This window comes from Varanus komodoensis, unplaced genomic scaffold (assembly GCF_004798865.1).
Source record: "Varanus komodoensis strain SLA01 unplaced genomic scaffold, ASM479886v1 scaffold6_4, whole genome shotgun sequence".
Taxonomy (NCBI): domain Eukaryota; kingdom Metazoa; phylum Chordata; class Lepidosauria; order Squamata; family Varanidae; genus Varanus; species Varanus komodoensis.
In genome coordinates this window covers 21248274-21266911 of record NW_025336347.1, presented here as the reverse complement: position 1 = coordinate 21266911, position 18638 = coordinate 21248274, and the positions used below count along the sequence as shown (strand labels likewise).

At 45.9% G+C, this 18638-nt stretch overlaps 2 protein-coding genes across 3 annotated transcripts; both read right to left on the bottom strand.

Annotated features, from left to right (window-relative positions):
• On the bottom strand, positions 1 to 9643 carry PPP1R11 (protein phosphatase 1 regulatory inhibitor subunit 11). The gene is made up of 3 exons (XM_044451861.1): positions 9401 to 9643; positions 5587 to 5695; positions 1 to 2565 (listed from the first exon to the last, which is right to left on the bottom strand). Exons 1-3 carry the CDS (start codon positions 9464 to 9466, stop codon positions 2345 to 2347), a joined length of 396 nt encoding a protein of 131 aa, XP_044307796.1. The 5' UTR covers positions 9467 to 9643; the 3' UTR covers positions 1 to 2344.
• A 947-nt stretch (positions 9644 to 10590) lies between these two features.
• On the bottom strand, positions 10591 to 17341 carry POLR1H (RNA polymerase I subunit H). 2 transcript variants are annotated; one of them, XM_044452110.1, is made up of 5 exons: positions 17302 to 17341; positions 15457 to 15607; positions 14327 to 14424; positions 13478 to 13587; positions 10591 to 12269 (listed from the first exon to the last, which is right to left on the bottom strand). In XM_044452110.1, exons 2-5 carry the CDS (start codon positions 15584 to 15586, stop codon positions 12245 to 12247), a joined length of 363 nt encoding a protein of 120 aa, XP_044308045.1. In that variant the 5' UTR covers positions 15587 to 15607; positions 17302 to 17341; the 3' UTR covers positions 10591 to 12244. The 2 variants fall into 2 exon arrangements, with proteins under 2 accessions (XP_044308045.1, XP_044308044.1); XM_044452109.1 differs by having other exon boundaries at positions 17275 to 17326.
• Between the last annotated feature and the right edge of the window lie 1297 nt (positions 17342 to 18638).

Sequence of the window (18638 nt, the reverse complement as noted above, 5' to 3'; positions counted from 1 at the left end):
TATGAATGCACCAACATCTGCATTTTAATTCTCGGGCATTTTTAAAGGTGCTCACAAGTGTTCTTTTAGGACAGGGCAAGAGAAAAAGTGACAGCGTTTTACCCATTATGTTCGTGCGTGTAAATACAGTATTAATAACCCCTGTGTGTTGCAAGCCAGAGCGGGCTCGCTGGTCCCTCTTGCTCAGCAACTTCCCTTCCGCCAAGTGGCATCGCTGACAATACCCCAGAAAAAACCCACACCAGACCTTGTCCCCCTATGGTCCAACATGTGCAAGCTGAGGACACCACCCCACTTTCTTGGTTCACAGGACAGGTTGACAGCAGCCACTGAGCCCTGGCAGGGTTCTCCTGCCTCTGGCCACATTTGGGGATCTGTGACTTGCCCTCGAACACAAACTCTCAGACTGTGTTCACATTAGAGGAGGACAGGCAGGGAAGCTCATGACTCTGCCACCCCAATTTTTGGCCAAAGCACGCTATCCCACCTGTAAACTAAGAATAGTAGCCAAAGAAGGCTATCAGAAATCATAGGGTAGCAGCCCGCTTTGACCACCCCAAAATTCAGGCACTCTGTGGCAGGAACACAAGTGCGCTGTGCAAGACAAATGGAAAGGCTTCTCTGAACCCCAAGCCCTTGGGCACAGAGGAGGCTGTCCACTGCACCCTGCCCGCCCGCCTGCCTGCCCTCCAATCAGGAGTGGAAGGAGTGACTGATGCAGAAACATTCTGGGGTAGGCTGCAGTCATGACTAGGTTTTGTAAGGTGATTGTAAGGTACAGAGGGCACCGTACAACCTGTAAGGGTACAAAGAGCGCTTTCTTGCAGTTACGCATACCTTCTCCTTTGACTCGGACAAGAAGTGCAGCACAGTCACCAGAGTCTGGTGAATGTGGCCCTTAAGGGGCTTGCTGAACTAGCCAGTGGGCCACACGCTCACCCAGTGCATTATGGACACCCTCCACTGCTCCTCTTATTGCACGTTATGTGCAAGTAGAAGCGTGCTGACCCTGGCACACAGAAACTAAGGTTCCAAGGACACACAATTGCCTGTGCTCCAACATCAAGCCACAGGTAGCGAGAGCAACGGAATGATCCGGGGGTCATGCAATGGAAGAAAGCCCCCCTCCACCCCACACTGTAATGCCAGGGTCCTCTTGTGTCATTTCGGGGTCGGGGGCTCATTCAGTGTGAATCCCAGCCAAAGTGTGGAACAGGAACAGAGGTGGGTTTCCCTCGCACTGCGCAAGAAGTTCAGGCATGGCTTTTGTTTGAGCAAGCACAGGACTTCCTCCAAATGAGTCCAGCCTCATTTACTCTTGCCCAGAGTCAGCTGCCACATTCAATCCTAACATGCAGTTTTCAGCTCCCTCCCCCAGACCAGTAAAAGTTGCTACACTCCCGGCCGTACCACAGCCAGTGGATTTCTTGCTCTTGCTTAACCCTCCCGTTCACCCTGAAAAGAATTATCTTACAACCGTCCATAGCATACTGAAAAATATACATTGTTGGGTGCTTTCTTGTGTTTTTAAAAAACACAGCGGGAGATTTTAAAAAAACTGAAAACAACAAAAAAGGCAGGTGTGTAGTAACAAACAGGTGGCAGAAATCAAAGACATGGGGAGACCTGAAGGCTGCGTCCTTAAGGCAGCTGTGTGTCAGATGCAGTGACCAGGCAGTGATGAGTCTAGGAGTGCAACAGGGACCAGAAGGGAGCAGTGAGTGCAGCTGGGGCAGGAAGAGGAAGTGAGGGTACCAGCAAGCTTGGCTGGGCAAGAGCGCGGAAAGGAAGAGGACACACAGGACTGGGCGGGAGAGGGCGGCTGGAACTGGGAGGGTGGACTCGGAGCCTAGCAAAGGTGTGGGGGGTGAGAGAGAGGGAGGAGGGAACAGAGGGATGCATGTCTATCAGAAGGGGCTTGGATGCAGCTCCATCACTGCCCTTTCCAAAGCCCACTTCCTACCTTGTTCATCACTGATACACACATTTAATTAAGAAGCCAGGAGGGAAAGCATCAGCCAGAGAGCCCAGGAGGCTCATCACTACATTCCACGTGGATGGGGGGTGAGGATGGGCAGCACCAGACAGACTCACCAGCCACGGATGGACAGACAGACGACAGCAGCAGCAATGGCACGAGACGGACGGGGAGCTGGATGCACGTGCCCTGCCCTGCCCTGCCCTCCCCCCTCCCCTTTGCCCCAGAGCTGAGGCAGTGTCAGCACCAGCAGAGGATGCATGAGCCCTCCCCTCCCTCCCCCTTGCCCCAGAGTCGGGGCAGCATCAGTCCCTGCTCAGGGTAGGAGGTGGGGCTTTCCTCCCCCATTCCTTGGCCAGGTGGGGCTCAGTGTTGCATGGCAGCGGAGTGGTTTTGGTCAGGCGGCTCCGACTTCCGGGGGCTGCTCTCTGATGGACCAGAGTCACCTTCTTTACCCTGCACTTTCCCCCGCTGGCCTTTCTTGTGGCCCCGGATGCAGTGGGCATTGCCACAGCCTTCGTCGTCTTCATCTTCACTCTCTGTGGAGCTCTCTCCAAAAGCTCGCGGCTTCTCATAGATGCAGCAGCCTGTGTTGTGGGAGGGGAGCAAGGGAGAAGAAGAGAGGAATGACAAAAAGTAAAAAGGAGACCAGGGAAACATGGCAAGGACGGTAAGGGAAGAAAGTCAGGAGAAAGTGAAGATTTCAGGAGATTGTGAATGTCAGAGGAACACACAAGTGCCGATGTGGAAGGCAGGGCAATATTTATCAAGAGGCAGGATGAGAAGAAGTTACAGGAGGAGGAAAATCATACATTTGAGTAAAAATAAGAATAAAAGGCAAGGCACAGGAAAGAGGAAATTGCAGATATTGAAGAAAGAGGAAAAGGCAGTAGGGGATTATGAAGAAAGCAAAAGGGCACCATCACAAGACAATGTAGGATTAAGAAGAGGCAGTGAAAGAAGGGTAGAAGGGATGGAAGAATTTAAAAAGGAAGAAACACAGAAACAGAGAGAATCAAACAAGTCTGCAATTAACTGACATTCATGGGAGTACAAGGAGACAAGTTAATTATTCCTCTCAGCCACCAGTCTTGGAAACTCAGTCTTGGGAAAGGAAATGGAAAAGGTGCAAGACATCCTTCAAACAATCTTGGAACATTCCTCCCTGTCCAACATCAACTGTAGACATCAAACTGCCATTGCTGAGATCTAGTCATTCATGTCACTTGCAAGTTCCAAGCAGGTCAAGAGGCAGCAGCAGACTACCGTATCTTTTTATTCACATGTGTAGAATATGCATTAATAACACTATAAACCAAAACAGTAATACATGTTGCATTATATAATTTTAAAAAGGGATGGGCAAAGGACAGATCTCCAGATGGTCTTGACATCATGTCCCAGAAGCCTGTCAGCATGGCCACAAGTAAGAAATTCTGGGAGCTGAAGTCCAGAACATCTGGAAATCTACTTTCTGCCCACCAATCATCTGCCCAGTCAAAAATGACGAAGGAGCTGCACATTTGCAATGTGATACCCTACTCAGGCATAGGCAGAAGGAAGGGCACCCTGAGACAGGAAGAAATGCCTGGCCACAGGTCCTGCCCTGCCCTTCATTTGGAAGAGAGGAGGCTGCTTGGCCCCGAGTCCACCCATCGGCCTATCTAGCGCAATACTGTTAGCTCTAAGTGCCAGTGGCTCTCCCAGATGTCAGGCAGGAGATGTCAGGGACTGAACCCGGGACTTTCTGCATGTAACGCATAAACTCTGCCACTGAGCTGCTGTCTTTTATGTACAGCCAGGGAGCCTTGGGGAAGAAGAGGGAAGTGGAACTGAGACCAACAGGCAGGGACCAAAGAGTGGAGAGCCAAAATACAAAAGCTTTCCTAAGAGGGCCCTCTCAAGTCTGAGGAGACAGGGAAGAAGGAAGGAACTCCTCCCCCCCAGCTCTATTTCCTTATCTTTCTTCTGCTGAATTTGTCAAGTCCCACCCAAGCTGTTGCTCAATCAAGCACACCCGCCCCCCCCCCCAACACACACTCACTATTTTAAAAATCTTTCTAGTCTCTGGCTCCTCCTCCTTTACATAGAAAAGTATGCCGTTTCCTGAGCACTGCACTTCCCGGCACTCACCGCTTCTGCCTCCAACGCTCTCTTCTCCCTGGCCTGCCTCCCGCAATCATTCTCCTCTGCAATCCCACCACTGTAGTGCTCTTCAGCCTGGTGCCCACAAGGTTTATTTGTACTCTGCCCTTCTACCAAGAAAAACTGTGGTCAAGCCGTGATGGGCCGAAGTGCAGCTTCCACGCTTCCCGGCCAGCCTGGACATCGGGGGAAGTTGAGCCACTGCTCTGGGAGTGCCTCTGCCCCTCTCCCACTGCAGCCATTACACAAAGCACTCCTGATCGGAACTGCTGAGTGCCTAGAATCCCTGCTGGCAACAACAATACCTTCTCTGGACTGAATGGGCTAAGCAGACTTTTGTCTCTAGAGCTCAGCAGTGCCAATCAATGATCTGTCCTTGAGAGAAAGTTCAAGGGAGTTCTATTAAGCATGCGGCAAATGTGTGGCCCTCTGTATGCTATTGGCCTGCAACTCTGTGCAGCACTAGAGATAATGGGAGCTTGCAGTTCAGCAGCCTCGGAAGGGTTGCTTGCTCCCCGGCCCTGTTATATTGGAAGGCAGGAGTGGTTCCCTCCAATGGAAATGGCCCACTGGAAGAGATCAGGAGAAGCACCTCATTTTTCAAAGGAGCAGTAGGTAGATCTTTATAATCTTTATTCAGAATTGGGAGACCTACTGAGTCCAAAGTAGCCCAGAACATGAAAGTTGGTCATTTTTGTTCTAAGAGACTCCATTTCCATACAAGAACCAACAAACAGGTCCCAGAAATCCTACATTTCTACAATGATCATTACTACAAAACAGGGAGCCCATATGGCATAATGGTTAACTGCTAAAGTGAGATCATGGTTAAAATAACCACCCTGATGTAAAGCTTATTGGATGACTTCGGGACAATTGTCATGTCTCTGTCTAAACTACCACACAGCTTTGTTGCAAGATAAAATACTAAGACAGGTGTGTGTGTAGGGGGTGATGGCACACACATTGCCCAGGACTCCTCAGAAAAATAGTAGGAAAACGAAGTAATATCCATGATAAACTGTTAGTTGAAGGTACTTGGTCCACAAGCTATATCTGCCTAGGAAGCTAGATGCATAATGCTCCTAATTTCTCTCTGCTGCTCTGACCACCCAGTGCTAGCTAGCCATGTTTCTATATGATACTGTACACTTAGGCACAACAGCAGATAATATTGTAAGGAATAATGACAGCTGAGGCACTGTGCTGGTGAATTCTGGGAACTGGTAAGGGGCTGGATAGTCTTTGGGGGATGAGCTCACTGGTTCAACAGTCTAAGGCACATTTAGATGGGAAAAAGTCCTGGCTGAGGAATGCTGGGAACTGTAGGAACTTGTCTCATGTAAACACGCACAGAACTGTCCCCTTAATCAGTTAAGATGAATCCAGGAATAAGACTCGCATGTGAAGAAATGAAGATCAAATATCTCATAGGAACAACAGTAGATGAAAACATGGCTTACATTTGGAAGATCTCCGTCCCAAGTGTTCATTATCCACTGTGTCACTTGACCATTCCACCTTCTTGGCTGGTTTTCGCTTCCTCAGTTTGATGGTGAGACTGCGATTCTCCTGGGGGTGAAAGGGTAGAGAAAGCGTTTGCACCCAGCTTAAGTGAAAGTGATATGCCTCTTTCCTCTTCCGTATACACATTCTTGCTTTTCAAACCTTCCATCCTCAGGGAACACCTTCTATACAAATAGGTTTGCCTAGGAAGCCCTATCTCACTACAAATAAATTTGTACAATTACAGAGGACAGGGTGGGCAGACAGCAGTATTCAAGCTTAACTGTAGTGACTTCTCCTACTTGGCTCATCAAACCCCATGCATCCCACAATAACCTCATGCCATGGACCTTCTCGCAGTGGTAAGATAAAACAGAGATGCCTCTTATTGCCTATTCATAGGTTATCATTAGAGATACATTTGGTGTGCAAGGGGATGGGGGAGAGACAGAAATAAGAAAGGTCAATAGAAATCAATGCTGAAACTTCTGTAGTTCTACATAAGGTGATCTTAGGTTTCATGTATCCAATCTGTATTTTTATACCAGCACTAAGAGCACTAACAAGGCAGCAATAGGACACATAGCGTTTTCATGTACTGTACCATTATCATGGCTTCACTTTAAGTGTCAAAACTCTGGTCCGTAATGAACGGCACAGTGGCACTCATAAAACCACCATGTACTTTTGCACACGTACAAGCTGCTGATGCATCCTTCTTGCAGCCAAAATCTATCAGGTAATAACAGCTCATTGCAGCTTCTGCCTGTTTTGTCCAGAACAGCTCATAATAATTATCTATTGATGACTACCCTAGGCTACAGACTAAGAAAATATGGGTTTCAGAATAGGTGTCTGTTCCCAACAATAAACATCACAACATACAGAAAATCTAAACTGGACCATAGAATTGAATTATCACATTTAAAATTATCCTCCAACTAATTACATAATTACCCAGATTTTGAGAATAAAAGGAATGCTTCCCCACTACAAGTTGGGTTTCACAGGATAACTCTTTGCCTTAGCATTATAAAAGCATGAAACTCTGTATATACAGAGTATTATATCTTTAATGCCAGCTTTTAGGAAGAAATGAGAAAAACACCTTAAGTCTAATCACAGCTGCACCAAATCCTAGATTTTTCCATTGATCTATATGGACAACTCACTTTCATTCCAGGGGAAACTTAAAAAAATTCTATTGAATGTTTTGGGAGGTGGGTCAAGCATGTCCCCATCGGATTTGATTAATCGTTGTGGAGGGCCAAAGTTTATTAGTTTTCTTCCTATCTTTAAATACAGGGTGAACAAGAGTTTCTCTCCTTACTAAAAAAAAAAAAAAAAAAGAAAGAAAGAAAGGCTTGCAGCTGCCCCAGCCACATACCTGGAACACAATGGAACATGGGCACAACAGTATGTCATGACATCACCCTATTCCCAGAGGTATTATTGAAAGGAAGAAAGATGGGTACTGCCAGGGGCCTACACCACTTGATGCATCTACAGGTCTAGTTGTTGTTGTAGTTAGTCATGAAGTCGTCTCCAACCCATTGCGACCCCATGGACAACATTCCTCCGGGCCTTCCTGTCCTCCACATCTCCCAGAGTCCACTCAAGCTCACACCAACTGCTTCAGTGACTCCATCTAGCCACCTCATCCTCTGCCATCCCCTTCTTCTTTTCCCATCTATTGTCTAGTCCATTTTGTCTAGTATTGATTTTTAAAAAGAAAAACACCCCAGCTACCTTGTATTTAGCAGTAAAAGAGTATTCTGAAGATCTCCCCTGTGCACACATATCACTGAATAGTCCTCGCACGATTAGGGATAAATAACCTCATATAAGTGTGTGCACGTGGGATATTGAGCCCTGCTTTAATTGAAGCCAGAAACAAGTTCTGTGTATTAGTCTGTTACAAACCTACTGTACATATTACAAATATTACCACAGTGGTCACTGCAGATTGAATGCCATCTTCCTGACAGAGATGGGTGGGGCTTGAACTTTCAGACAGATGGACATTGACTTTTTTGTTATAGCCCTGCCTATGGTAGGTGGCATGAGGATATCAGATTACAGTGTGGGTGGGGCTTGTAGCAGAGCCACTGCTTCTACTATGAATGCCACCGCATATTGATTACATTAGAGGGCTGCCAGTTAAGTGGATGCAAGCCATTTATTATGTGCATGGCATAAATATTTCATCTGTGCTTAGAAATATCTTGGTAAAAGCCTAGGCAAAGTTCAATATGAAAACCACCAGGAGAGTAGACTACACTGATTCACGAAGCTGCACCTAAGTATACACAGAGATGGAAAATACCACTGTGCATCAATCTGACTCATTTAGGAGGAAATAGGAATGGGCTTGTTTAATTCTCCCAACCCCTCAACTTTCTCTATTCCTGTTTTCACATATTAGGCTTACGAAACCTCTGTTCTATTGCTGTTTCATTTTTGAGTCTCCAGGAAAAACGGCTTGCTAAGCTAGCCTATTCACTGGTTTTGTATCCAGACCTACTGAACCTCTATAACCTTTTCCAGGTATCCATGGTGCATACAAACAAATGCCCATGAAAGCCCCTTTGATTTTTGTTATAAGCACCCTCCACTTACCTGTTTGCTGCTGCTTTTGTAGCCCCAATCACTTTGTTTACTAATTATACTGCATATGTTTGTGCATTGGTGCCATTTTCAAAAGCTGCATGAGTATAATACATCAAAAATGCAGCAGAAAGGTCAAGAGAGCTGATGGTCACTAAAAAATCAGCAACTGGGAGTAACTCAGGCACAGAATAGTGATGGTGGCAGTCAAGAAGGTCTGATCACTAAGGATATTTATTTTCTAAATGATTCAACATAAAAAAGAGTTAATTAATACTGTTTTAAGTTGTATGTATATATTCTCTACGGCCTGATATCACCACTGTGATATCCACCAGCCTGAAATTCTTGAGATAACATTCTATTTTTCTTCCAATAATGGCTTACAGGCATGTATGTATGATAATCACAAATCTATTCTATTCAATACTGTGCATTATCTATCTGTTATAGCAGCAGTCAATCTCACCAAACAAATTGTCAGAGTTTCCAATTCTGTAACCACTTTGGTTTTTACAAACCAGTAACTATCACTGTCAATAGGGAACCAGTGCTGTATAGTGCAGGGCCCTGGATAAAGGAAGGCACACCCAAGTTCAAGTCCCCTCCATATCCAAAAAGCTCACCAGATGACCTTGGGTCAGTCACCATCTCTCAGCTCTTCCTAGTTCAAAGTGTGCTCTGTAGCAAAGTTGTAGGATTAAAACAATCATGTAAATAAGGCATAATGCCACTAAATTCATTGGCACACAGCAGCCTGCTCTATAAGACCAAAGGTTCACAAGTCCACCCAGCCAGTTGCCCAAAGCGGTAAGATGCTTCCAGGCAGCTCATAACAAAGCAACCAAAAGGCACAGCCCACTCCCTTTATTTGCCTCTCTCCAAAGGTATCTTGCTAGACCTGACAACCGGCATATCATCCTCTGCTTAGCGCATCCAGATGGCCGTCTGGTTAGCACACCTTTTCCCTTCATCACCGGGAAGACCGTCGCAGCCCTTCGCAAGGCCACCGAATTCCCCGACCCTCGGTTGCCACGACAACCGCGGCGGACCCGGATTCAGCTGCCAGGGCCGCCCCCAACGGTTCCGGCTCCATTCCCGTGGTCGCCATGGCGCTGCTGTCTCCCCCGCCGCCCCCGAACCCCTCCGGCGCCCCGTGCTCACCGGTTCAGTCACCTCCGTCTCGGTGACCGTCGCGGAGGCGCCCACGCTGGCCGCTGACTCCGCCATAGCAATACGGCTCGGGCCCGGCCCGCTGCGTCGCCGCCTGCAGGGGGAAAGCTCACTGGACGCCTCCGACCCAGCTCGCCCAGACCCTCCCCGCGTCAGGGGCCTCTTTCGCCGCACCTGCCGCCCTCACGCCGCGGCTCGTCTCCCCCACCTCCCTCGCAGGTGCTGCAGCCTCTCCCTTCACCCGCTTCCGGCCGCGCCGCTTCCGGCTTCCTCCTCACGTCCCCCACATTAACGCGTCCCCCAGCTAGACCTCAGAGTCACTTCCTCCGTACGGATGCTCGTTCTTCTGACGGCGCTTGCGCAATACGCATCGCGAAGGATTACAGCTCTGAGCTCCCATGGTATTAGGTTTAGTGCCTGTCAACCCAGGAAACGTGGGCAACAGTGAGCGATGTTCCAGTTTGCGGTCCTAGTGGAATCTGCAGTACGACAAGCTGGGGAAGCTTAATTTGCTCTGCCATATAATGTAATTGGCAAGGAAACAGCAAGGAAACAAAAATCTTCCGAGATTAAGAGGATGGACGTAATTTATACTGGACCAAATACCTTGACTGGAGGAATGCAGTGAAAGCACTTGAGATCCATCACGAAGCTTTATAGTACTTGAATTCTCTAGTCAGTGTGGGGAAGTGGTTGGGACTCAGGAGATCTAGGTTCTCCTCTGGCCATGGAGCCAATTGGAAGACTTTGGGCCAGTCACAGACTTTTACCCAACTCACCTCACAGCAGGGTTTTTGTGGGGATGAGAATAATGTAAGCTGCTCTCAGATAGGATAGAAATCAAATGAATAGGCCACAAAAGCTTATGCTGTGATTCATTTACTAAGTCTTCAAGGGCACACATCTTTGTATGTTTAAATAGAAAAAATTCTATAACCTCCAATATGAATGGCTGGGGAACGGTAGGAGCTGTAGACTGCGCTTCCATCTATACATGCATAGATCTGTTTGCATACTTGCCCACTGTTCAGCTACCCTGATTTTGAGTGTTCCAAGGGGTAAAGTATGGTCAGGAGTAACACATCTGTGTTAATCTTTAGCATGCACTTTTGTGAGTAATGCTGTGAAATATGAGTCTTGGCTCCCAACTGTCATTTTGACCCCCAAATTAAAGGCAAAGATGAACACAGCAAGAAAATAAAAGTTTTATTTTACATATTCAAGTTGGGAGGGAAATTCACAATCACACCAGGAAAGGCATACATTACTGAATAATTCACATGCCCTACCTCAAATTCTCTTCTTAGTTCCACTCCAGATAGAAGGTAGTTTGGGAAATGGAACTTCTGAAAGATACTAATCTGGGACTTCCCTCCATCTCCCACATCTCCCTTAACTATACTGGATTAGATCGAGAAGCATTTCAAATCTGCTACATCAATTCACCATTTTGAATCTAGACCAATGATTTGGGGAGGTAGGCGACTACTTCACCTCCTTACAGAATACAAAAGCAAATTTTAAAAGGGCATGATCAGAGTACCCCGAAACAAATTATACAGCTGAGACTTCACAACAGGGCAGTGCTTTTCCCTCTTACAGCTTTGGTTGGGGGAGAAGATGGGACAGGACCATTCACCTCAACCACTTATGACACTCTTTATAAAAAAGCGAATTCCTAAACCTGTGTCACTAGAAAAAGAACGGTAGGGAGACAGAACACAGGGAGCAAGGAGAGCGGCAGTGCCAGAAACAAGGACTGCTGTGGTCACAGGATCCAAGGATGCATGCTGGTTTGGAGAAGCTGGGCTCTCACCAGTTACCACAACAGCGTATGCAGAGTTCCAAACCTACACTGAGTACTGGTGCCTCATGAGCCAGACCTGGCCCAGGAAATATGGTGTCCCCCACCCTTCCCTTCTTTTTTACAGTGCAATTGCAGCCTCCCGACATCAGTTCAAAGGAAGAAGAGTGGAGCAGGCAGAATAACATCTACCCTATAAAAGGATAAAGGGTGATAACGGGAAGGAGCGAGTGACTGCTCTCCAGCAAACCACAGAACCCTTCTGTTTCTTCTTGAACCAAGGGTGTAGCATGACTAGAATGAAAAATCTGTCTCCCCAGCAGACACACACACCAAGTCCGAGTAGCTCAAACACTTTTATCAGGAGTGGGGCAAGAGGTCAACAAACTAAGATGCTAGAGGGGAATACACAAGCCATTGTGGTGCAGAGGTCACAGTGCTGAACTGGGACTCGGGAGACCTGAGCATTAGTCCCTGCTCAGCCATGAAGTTCATCGGCTGATTTTGGGCCTCTCGTTGACTCTCAGCCTTACCTAACTCACAGTATGGCTGTAAGAATAAAATGGAGAGGAAGATGACCATGTACATCTCTTTGAATTCCTTGCGATAGGTAAAAAGATGGCGCACAAATGTAATAATAAAAAATAAAATAAAAGTCTTGGGTGATGGCAGCAGCAGCGAGACGGCTCGTGGCAAGAGCACATACTATGTTTAATTCTGGATCGGTTCGGCCCACAGATTAACAATTGTTCTTTCTTTTCCATGAGAAAGGAGAAAAGAGAAGTAACAAATTGGAAAAAAGATCTTGGTCTACTTGCAAGACCATTTTTATCACATGTCACTCCTGCCGTTACTTTCTATTTTCATTTCAGGTTTGTAGTCCACTAGAGAAGGTCTGTAGTCGTCATCTGCAAATCACCCAGCTAAGTAGGAGGCTGATTCCATGGTAACCAAGATTTCCACTGCCACAGTAGCAATCCAGAGATGACTCTTTGAAGCAATTCTAATTATAAATATTTGGGCAAACTTGATCAAGAATCTTCTTTCTCTTGGAAACTGGAATTAAAACAAAAACAAGTTATAAATACCATGGTCACGGCATGCACCTGATTGACTCAGTACAAAAAGCCCACAAAATCACAGACATGGACAGAACTTTTTCACAGAGGATTAATGACATTACACCCACACACTCCAGAAAATGTGCCCCACTATTTTCACGTAAAGTTGAATAACATGCAGGGCGAGCTGGATTTTTGCCATGATGAAAGCCTCCCAAAACCATGATCTGAGGCCCACCCTCCAGGAGCAACTGGAGCCATCATAAAATGATGCCTCCAATACTCATCCTTGGGATGGAGCTCATCCAGATCAAAAACCACTGAGAGGTCCAGCAGAACCAACCGGGTGCACCTGGTTCCCAGTGCAGACGGTCCACCAAGTCCACCAAAGCCAGGCTAGAAACCGGAGTGAACGATGCAGTTCTAACAGTATGTTGCCCATGTTCCCTGACAAGTCAATTGGAGGGGTACAGAAAAGCTCATTTAGTAGAGAAAAGTCAATGCAGTTTTTGATGGGGAGGGGGAGACTCCAGCCTGGCAGCCAAATCAGCGTTTTGACCCCCTGGGGTTTCCCAGAGGGACAATCCCTTCCCCTGACCCCATTCTTCTTCTCTGATTATTTGGTAGCTTCCTGACTTTTGTGCTGTTTCTTCCCCCAGTTCTAAAAGGTTAGAATGTCTTCTCCAAAGCTTACTTACTGGCTGTAAGAACTGTAAGCTACAATACGCTAATTTTATTTTTGTACTTTGGGCCCACCCCCTTTGCTTTTGGCTCCTGCTCACAACTGGAATTCAGCCCCAGAGAGCTCCTCTAAACCGCACAGAGATAAAGGGAAGTGCTTCTTCACACAGCACAGAATTAAACGATGGAATTCACTTCCACAAGAGGCAGTGATGGCCACTGATTTGGACAGCTTGAAAGAGATCGGACAAATTCACGAAGGGGAAGGCTACTAGCCCTGAACCCTCCATGCTGCCTCCAGCGTGAGCGGCAGTATGTCCCTGCCCAGCAGTTGCTGGGGAACCTGGGCCGGAGGGTGCTGTCGGACTCATGTCCTGCTTAAGGGTTTCCAGCGGGCCGCTGGGTGGCCGCTGTGGAAACAGCATACTGGGCCAGACCGACCCGGCAGGGCTCTTCTTCGGTTTTCCAAGCGTGAGCATGCCAAGGACGAGGCACATGAACTGTTTACAGGAGGTTCCTCACTTGCAGTGGATGCAGGTGTAGAAGACGGTCTGCCCTTCATCTGCAGACCTCATCTGCCGAGTGTGGTACGCCATGCCTTCATGCCCGCACTGGGGACACTTCCTGTCAATCTGAAAGGATCGAAGAGATCTAGATCAGAGCTGTGAGATGAGCTTTCTTCCTGCTGGAGGTCCTCCAAGGCGGTGCAGGTGTGCCACTGCTTCTGGCCTGATTAAAACCCAGTAGCCTCTTCTTTCATGCTGCCACCACCTGCAACAGGATTTGCCAACATGGGACTCCCAGTTATGTTGGACTGCACCCATCACTGAGAGCCAGAGCGGTGTAGTGGTTAAGAGCACAGGACTGGGACTCAGGAGATCTGGGTTCTAGTCCCTGCTTACCCACGGAGCTCACTAGGTGACTTTGGGCCAGCCGCAGGCTCTCACCCTAACCTACCTCACAGGGTTGTTGCTGCGAGGATTTTGATGCTTTTATTGCTACCTGTATATTTTGTGTTGTATGCATTGCTGTGAATCACCCAGAGAATTCTGTGCTGGGCAGTACAGAAATGAAATTAATAATAAAAGTGTATCTTAATACTAGTACAGCTGGTAACTAAGCCTTAAGAGAAAAAAATCAATGTTTTAGAATGGTGGAATTGATTGCATAAAAAACAAATGTTGGGAATCCACCAAATTATTAAGCAGCAGCTGGGGAAGTAAAAGTCACTCAGTGATGTGGAAAAGTAGTGATAAAGCCTTCTGAGGAACCCCAAAGGGCAGATTTTGCCACAGGTCTGATGTTTGGAATCCTGTGCCAGAGAAAACTGACAAACAGAAATATTACTGCCCTCCTTCCAAATTCACTCACCAACGGGCCTTTGACTGCTTTTCCATCATCCACTGTTAAAGAGGTGGCATCTATTCTGTTGAATTCAGTGCATGTATGGATAATTCTTTTTTCAAATTCTGCATAGAGAAGAAACATAGGGGATACTTGAGAACAGAATCCATTAATACAAATTATAAGTCCCACCTAATATTCTTCACAGGTTACCCCCTAATTTTGTGAAAGTACATGGCTATAAGCATTAAAATTACTTTCTTTGGATGGCTATCAGCATTTAAGTGACTTCCCTCTCTCCCTTCCCAAAATTCAGCCATGAATTTATTCAAGCTTTATAAGATGTAGGTTTTGTTCTTAGAAAAAGGAGATGTGCTAGTACACCTGCCTCAGGCTTCAGATGCAGTTCATATGATCAAACACTCCCACATAAGTTTTTAAAAATCCTATATATAGAAATCTAACATATCAGGAAACCTAGATTAGACCTCTTTTCCCTGACAACTAGTTTTCTAAACCATGGAATTTCTATTCTACTTTTTATTTGCTGGAGCATTCAGTGTCCAATGTCATATAGTCCTGACTCAGATTTACAATCTTATCTTCTGTTTGTTAGCACTGAACCCAACTTTGACTTAAATAAAATACAATGTTAACACATTTAAATATTAGAAGAACTCAAAATTCTGCATTATGCCAATGGAAGATAGCAAGTAATGTAGTTGAAACCAATGAGGGAAGGATTCCTGATATTTTTTATTGGATGCTACTTAGGATTGACTGATCTGTCAATTATTGTTTCAAAGGCTCACAGAAAATGTTGAGGACTAAGGTTAATGGAACCAGATCAGAATGGGGAGAAAACAGCACCCTCTCTTTTAATCAACCTAAGGTCTCAAAAGGATAGAGAAGGATGACGGTATCTGCCTAGCTGTTCCACTTCTAAAGTTGTGGGAGGCCAGAAGGGGTTATTAAAATGAATCATTTCCTGTATTTATGTATGCCCAGTTTTTGATGCAACTCCAGGAAAGCTACTCTACCCTCTGAGAATTTCCAATGTGAAGGGACCAAGTCAGACAGAATAAAGCTGGACATGGTCTGTATTGCTTATGTGTCAGGTGGGGCAGGCAACAGAAGCATCAGGAAAAGACACTCACCTCGCACATCAATGGAGAAAGAGCAACAGGGACATGTCACCTTGTCCTGGATACCTGGCAGAGGTAGGACTGTACCACACTCAGGGCAGAAATCAAGTTCTGACTCAAAGCGGGAACTACTTTGCTCCATAACTGCTAAGAAAAGCAGAGGCTGCAGGGGAAGAAAGTGGAAGCAGATGAAATAGCAAGAATGTGCTATTATTTAAACTACATGAATTGAGGAGCAATTCTATCTAGCTAGCTTAGCATAGATCTAATCCACATTTCCAAAATTTCCAACAACCATCCCATTTCCCAGAATTCAGAAAATGTACAGAAGAGGAATATCTCTCTAATACAGAAAGAAATACATCACATGCTCCTAAATGATAACAAACTTGGTGGAGAAATCTTTCAAACTTCACAGCCTTGATGTGAATCCTTTATGCAGAAGCTTTACTATTATAATGGGTGGAATTCTGAGCCAATCTTCTAAAGAAACCAGTAATGCTGTAGCAGCCACCTACAGCATCAGAACTTTTCTGAAGGAACAGGTCTTTCACTTCTCACAGTCTAGATCTGCAGGACTTCCGTGAAAGAGAACACATCACACAGTACAACAATCCACCATTCCTGTTTGCAAATGAGTTATGACCAACTGGGCTGAGAGTGATGCTTCTCTACCCATTGCTCATCATTTCTAGAATTGCCCTACAAAATGAACTTGGGACAGCTCTCCCAGCCTCCTCAATAGAAACACTGCAGTAGTACCTGACACTATGATTCACTGGAGCCAGGAGAGGATCTATTAATATTTAGAGTTCCAATGTCCAGACAGCTCCTGTGTCTTTGAGAACATAGTGCTCAAAGGCATGACTTTCTAGAGGAGCCACTTTTGATTGAAGAATGTTCCTGTGTGAGAGAGACTCTTCAAAGGACAGGAACCCAGTCCTGTTCTGCTCCTATCAATTCATTTGCAGATTTTATTTATTATATTTATATCCCACTTTTCCAACCTGGTACCCTCCAGATTGTTTTGGACTATGACCACCATTGATCAATGGCCATGAACCCTGCCCAACACCGATAGTGATCAAATCTTCGGGGGGGGGGGGGGGCTGGATAAAGCTGTTCTATCCAACCCAGCATCTCAGATTTATTATTATTACTACTACTACTACTAGTAATACTACTACTAGTAGTAGTAGTATTTATATCCCGTACTACTACTACTACAAGTATTTATATCCCGTCCTTTCGCCAGGTGCTCAGGACATCTTACAAAATATGAAAGTACAATATAAAACTTCAATTATTAAAACAATATAAAACACATCATGAACTTAAGAAAAAGGAGGAAGAAATAGAAAATGTGACTATGAAGAAAATAGAAAAAATCCTAAAACGTCTAAAACCGTTGATTATGAAAATAATGGTATGTGGCATGCTGTCCACATTTTCCAAGGAACCCTAAGAAGAGACAGTGCTCCTGCATGTTTGAGGATTTTGCAAATGCCAGTTAGGCACCCTCGCTGCTGCAAGCTGAGGAAGGTTTAAATAAAACTGGCTTCTCCAAACTGGTGCTCTGCAGAAGTTTTGGACCAGTTTCCGTTAATCCGGGCCACTGCGGCCAAAGGACTGGGATGATGGGAGGTATAGTCCCAAGCATCTTCAGGTTCGGGAAGACTGCCATAAAGCTTTTATGCAACTTGCACAGCCGTAAACCTGCAGTTACCCAGCCACTAAAACAGAACGTACTCTTTTACTAAAGACTCTTAAACACTGCAGCCTGCAAGGCAAAGCCCCCAAGTTCTACACCAGACCAGACCAGACCAGTACCTCTCAAGGTCCGTCCCGTTCGCTCACCAGTTTCTTGCTCGCGCCAAACGGGGCCCACCCGCAGCACGCGCCGGGAACGCTTCCGAGAGAGACAAGTTCGGGAACACAGAGCGCCCACCCTCCCAGAGCAGTAGAATTCGGGGAAGAGATAGAGTGTCTCCAACCATCATGGAAGCTTCCGGTTTTAGAGCATTCGCATTATAATGCTATTAGCCAAGTTGTTTGATCCGACTAAAGTTGACATCGTCGATGCACTGACTTGCGACAGAGCGAGCCTCGTCTAAGCCAGTAGTTCTTGCTTCTGACCTAACACACATAGATGATCAGACTTAGGAAACTGTCTTACACCAAAACAGACCGGCTTAGTATTTCCTACACCAGCTGTCAGCAGTTTGGTGCCTTACAGATGTGTTGGACTACATATAAATTAAAACATCAGGAGGGTACCGGGTTGCTTACTCCTGGTCTACACTGGCCAGGAGTAGTTGTCCTAGTTGTCAGGTAGGCGTTTTTCCGCCGGTACCTGAAAATATTGGGACTCAGACCTGGAACTTCTGCATACAAAGGAGGAATTCTCCCACTGGGCTGGAGCCTCTTCTCTCCTCCCCTCTTCTCCAGTACTCTGGTGCAGTGGCTGTACCTAGGAGCATGTTATATATTTTTATTAGAACATTAGCCATTTAAGACACAGGGAAGAACTGAAACCATGAAATACGTCCAGCTTAAATTTGAAGTAAAATGTAGTTTGACTGCCCCCTGAACCAGAGCACTCTTTACTTGCTTCCTAAATATCAACATTAACCAAACATACTTTCTTCTGCAGGAGGATTCTCAACTGGTTTTTTGTTTGTTTGTTTGTTTTTTTGGTAAGCTGTCTTTTTATATGCCATCCAAAACTTTAAATAAATAAATAAATAAATAAATAAATGCTTAGTTCGGATTAGTGCTCAGAAGGGAGACTGCCTCGGAACTCCAGTGATACTGCTTTGCATTCTGTGATTGAAAGGTTGCGCCAAAAAAACATACATCAATGCACGAGGTGCGTTATACAGGATGCATAACACTAGGCACAAGAGATGAAATCCTTAAAAAAAAAGACTTACAGAGGTCTAACTCCTGCATACAGAGCAGAGAAGCTGAAACTGTGGAGTGGAGAGAGGGAGAGAGCTATTTCCTGATCTTGGGCTATAGAGACCAGGTGGTCTAAGGTGCCAGACTCAAGGCATGACTTTACTCCTGCTGGTGCACTTTGGTCTCCAAAGGATGAGTTGGTTCAAATCCCAGTCCTGGCAAATCCCAGTCCTGGCAAATCCCTCACCCAAGAAAGCAAGCAGTTGGCTGAAGCCAGCTTTATCAAGTTGCAA